At 35.5% G+C, this 3,884-nt stretch overlaps 1 protein-coding gene across 2 annotated transcripts in view; it reads left to right on the top strand.

Moving 5' to 3' along the window:
• The window catches only part of LOC132101465 (enhancer of mRNA-decapping protein 4-like), a 31,300-nt gene extending 30,146 nt beyond the window's left edge, over nucleotides 1–1,154 (top strand). For both annotated transcript variants that reach the window (XM_059506454.1, XM_059506456.1), the window contains one exon: nucleotides 782–1,154. In XM_059506454.1, coding sequence (XP_059362437.1) covers nucleotides 782–965 — 184 coding nt within the window. In that variant the 3' untranslated portion in view covers nucleotides 966–1,154. The remainder of the gene's footprint in view (nucleotides 1–781) is intronic.
• The last annotated feature ends 2,730 nt before the right edge of the window (nucleotides 1,155–3,884 follow it).

Genomic DNA, 3,884 nt, shown 5'->3' on the forward strand with positions numbered 1-3,884 from the left:
TTTTTATTCATCAAGGATTTTAAAAGACATATACAATGTTATATAAGATTTTGATTTCAAATAGGTCCTCTTGAACTTTAATCTAAAAATACAGAAAAAATATATGACCGATTCTCTATTATGATGAAATATTTTCAAAATAAAAAATAATAAATCAAATCCTCATCTTTTAAAATCAGTATATAAGAATGATTTCTGAAGGATCGTGTGACACTGAAAATTCAGTTTTGAAAAGCTTAGACCTCTTGCACTTTTGGAGTTTAATATTAATACATTGTTAGAGGTCTGGCCCAGTGCAAAGTGCCTCTAATATGAATTAGAATTGGCTTCAAAGCAAACTGGTTATCGTAACAGGAGAGATTAAAGGAACTTAGCCTTCCTGCAAGAACACTTTGATAAAATGAATGCGCTGAATGGTTCCTCCAGTTGAATCAAATTCTGATGTGAGAGAAAACATTTGCTCCTTCATGACGCAGGTGATTGCATGATGCTTGCGCTGATGTTAGCGGGTATTTTATAGTTGTTAGCCAAGAAACTCAAAATGCCTGAAGAAAGCAATTTTTTGGGTTCCCATTCATTTCAAAGGCACTTGTTCGGAAGTATGCGAATTGATATCTGCCAGTTTTGCTCATGAAGGTTTAGAGGCAAGTGACATAAAAAGCTGTAGAAAGGGAAAAATTTACATTTCATCCTTGTACATTTCATACGCAGCAACTTTTGAATGCCCATAGTTTGGGAAAGATTTCTACCCACATGACCCTTTTCTCTCATTTGTCTGTAGCTATCTTGAAGATGCTGTAATGAACCTGGACCATGGTGATCCAGTCACTAGAGACCACATGTCTGCAGTGCTGTCCCAGGTACGACAGAAGCTCTTACACTTCCTGCAGCAGGACGCCCACAGCCCTCTGAGCAAGCGTGCTCGGCGCCTCATGATGATGCTGCAGGGCCTGGTCAGTCACTAGAAGAGCCCCTCCGGATGACGCAGCTGACATCTTCACATTGTTCTGAAGTCTCGTAGATGACCGTCATGACCTCATACCACCCTGCTGTTCAGTTGCTTTATCTGTGCTCTGCGGCTTATTGGCTCTCTCAAGTAGTACTATTGGGAGTTGTAGTCCAGGCTTGGACTATATATAGGTGGCTTTGGACTACCTTCCAGATTATTTTTGATTTAGTTTCCCGGCACATGTGAATAATCCTCAGTTTGTATGCAACACCACCATGAATGCAGAACGGGACATGGCTACTTCAGTTTTTTCATTATGCGTTCAATACCAGGAGACCACTTTTTTTTTTTTTTGCTTTCATTCTTGACACATCAGGAACAAGACCGTGAGGAATGGATGGTTTCCTGGCTGCTCTGCTTTTTTCCCCCTATTATTATATATTGTGGTGGAATGCCGTCGAACGTTATTGATAAAGGTTGTATTTAGGCCACTTATCCGACTCCACTCTTTTGCTGAAAAAATGTTTTGGCCAAGTTGCTGCTTTTTCATGTCAAGTGGAATTTTTCATGTTCCTGGAATTTTTGTTAATGCTATTTGAAATGGCCAAAGCAAGATTTATGTTAGAGCGGATTTAATTCTGGACTATTGCAAAGTCGACCCGTTTTCCAATCAGCAGAGCCCTGTAAAATATATAAGAGGACTTATTATGTTACCAAGGAATGCTAACAACATGGTAACTTAGAATTCTTCAAGTGGAGCCTTGAGTCTATAACTTGTAGTAAGTCTGTATGTCTCTCGAGGGCAGGCATTTATGTTATCATCTTTCTAATTTTATATGCTGCTTATATGATTTTTCAGCTCTTCTGCAGAATTACACTACAGTGAATTCAACAAGGCTCCTCTTTTTTTCTTTTCTTTTAAATACAGGGTTTTTTTCTGTGAAAATTGTCTTTCTGTATCGCAGCACCCAAATATTTGAAAGTGTTAGAGAAAGTGGCCCATTTTAGTCAGTTGATTGTATTTGATTTAGACTGAGATTGCAACACTTGTTTTTGATTAGGAGGGACTATATGGTCATGCCCTCTGATAAAGGAAGAACAAAAAGAAAGTGCCTTATCAGACTATTGTGTATCATATATTGGTAATCGGGTCCTCTGACCCTACATTGGGTGCCACGTTGGTGTGTGTGTGGCTCCGAGCAAATTTTCCTTTTCACTAAAACGCGGAATTGAAGTTGGGAATGGACAGGTTTGTTACTGAAATATTTTCTTGCAAGTGCTGTAAGCTGTGATCTGATTTTATTTTTTCAGTCATTTATTCCTCACAAGTTTCATGCTAATGCGAGGAGGAAGTGCCGGCCCAATTGATTGTGTTTGTGTTAACACATTATTTGTTCCCCTGTCGTCTTTATTTTTAGAGCTGGGCATATTATATCCATAGCCATTTGCAGCAATGTGGCTCATTAGGACATTTTTACAGGGTGTAAGCAATGTGTCCTCTTTTGCTTTTTTTCTCATATGTGTATATATATATATATATAAAAAAAAAAAAAAAAAAAGCTCTGTAACAGACATGATCCTGCTGCGCAATTGTGGGTAAATCTGAGGCGCTAGTAAGGATGTATTAAATTCAGCATGCTTGCATGCTAATGTTGAGAGCCATGTACTCAAACATAGTTAACCTGTTTTTACAATTTCAACACCCCACTTTTGTTTAATCTTTGTAAACCTGGATTAATCCTGTTTAATCTTCATTTCTCTTTCTTTCATAGTATAGAGTCCAGCAAAGACGACCTGTGATCAGATCGATTGTCTGATTCAGTTTTATGTTTTGTCAGGTTGAAAGCGTCCTCTTGTCAGTTTTAAGATTTGTTGCAGTGCAAGGTTAATTGATTTTTGATGCTGTTTTAGACATGTCTGATGATGTCTGGGTTACTGTACTAATACACATTGCCTTCAGTTTTTGAGGCTTACAAACTTTTTTTTTTTTTCCTGTCAAGAGGTTTGCATTGCAGGTTGTGTAGGAAAATGTAATTGTAATTTTTTTTCCATTGTGTTTCGATTTTTGTTCCTTGTGTTTGCAATTCTGTTGTATATATTACACTCATTTCTTTCTTTCATTTTTGGAATAAAAAAGGAAAACATTGTTCAATGTTCAGTAAGACTGTACACATTTTTCCATACCATATGCCTGTTTTAATTATTTCAATAAGCTTTGGCACCTCCTTAATATGAATCAAATTTATGAAGACAAACATTAATAAAGTCAATAAATTTTTTTTGCTTGAGGATAAAACGTCAATGTACTAAATTTTTTAGATGCATAAAACTTTAAAAATGATCATTTAAACTGCAGTAAAACCTTTTATTTGTGAATAAGTTACTCTTAGTTATTTACCTAATGTGAGGTGTTATTAAAAATAATGAACATGGGATATCATCAGTTATTCATGTATTACGCTCGGTATATAATATGAATAACACACAAAACCTTTATTATAAAATCTGTATAATGTACAATACAGCGCACATCTGAGTGTGTAATTATAATTGATACAAACTATGGTCATACTTTATTTTACAGTATCCTTGTTACACATATTACATGCATTTACTACAGTAATAACTAAATTATGCATAATTAATTGCAACTAAGCCTAATTAGAATATTTAAAGTAGATTGTTAATCTTATTGCTGGAATATGCAACAAATGTGTAATAATTGTTAGTGTAATTGTAATTCGTTTATTACAGAGCATTACACAAGTAGTTAAAATAATAAAATATAGATTTTTATATATGTACGTGAGCTACTGACGTTATCATTATGTAATGTTTTCTGATGACTTATTAATGAAAGTGTATGTAGACCAGCATATAGTAGCTAATGCGTGAGTGAAATGAAAAGTTGTGCTCGAGACAAACCTCCGTTGAG

This window comes from Carassius carassius, chromosome 23 (genome assembly GCF_963082965.1).
Source record: "Carassius carassius chromosome 23, fCarCar2.1, whole genome shotgun sequence".
In the NCBI taxonomy this organism is placed as follows: domain Eukaryota; kingdom Metazoa; phylum Chordata; class Actinopteri; order Cypriniformes; family Cyprinidae; genus Carassius; species Carassius carassius.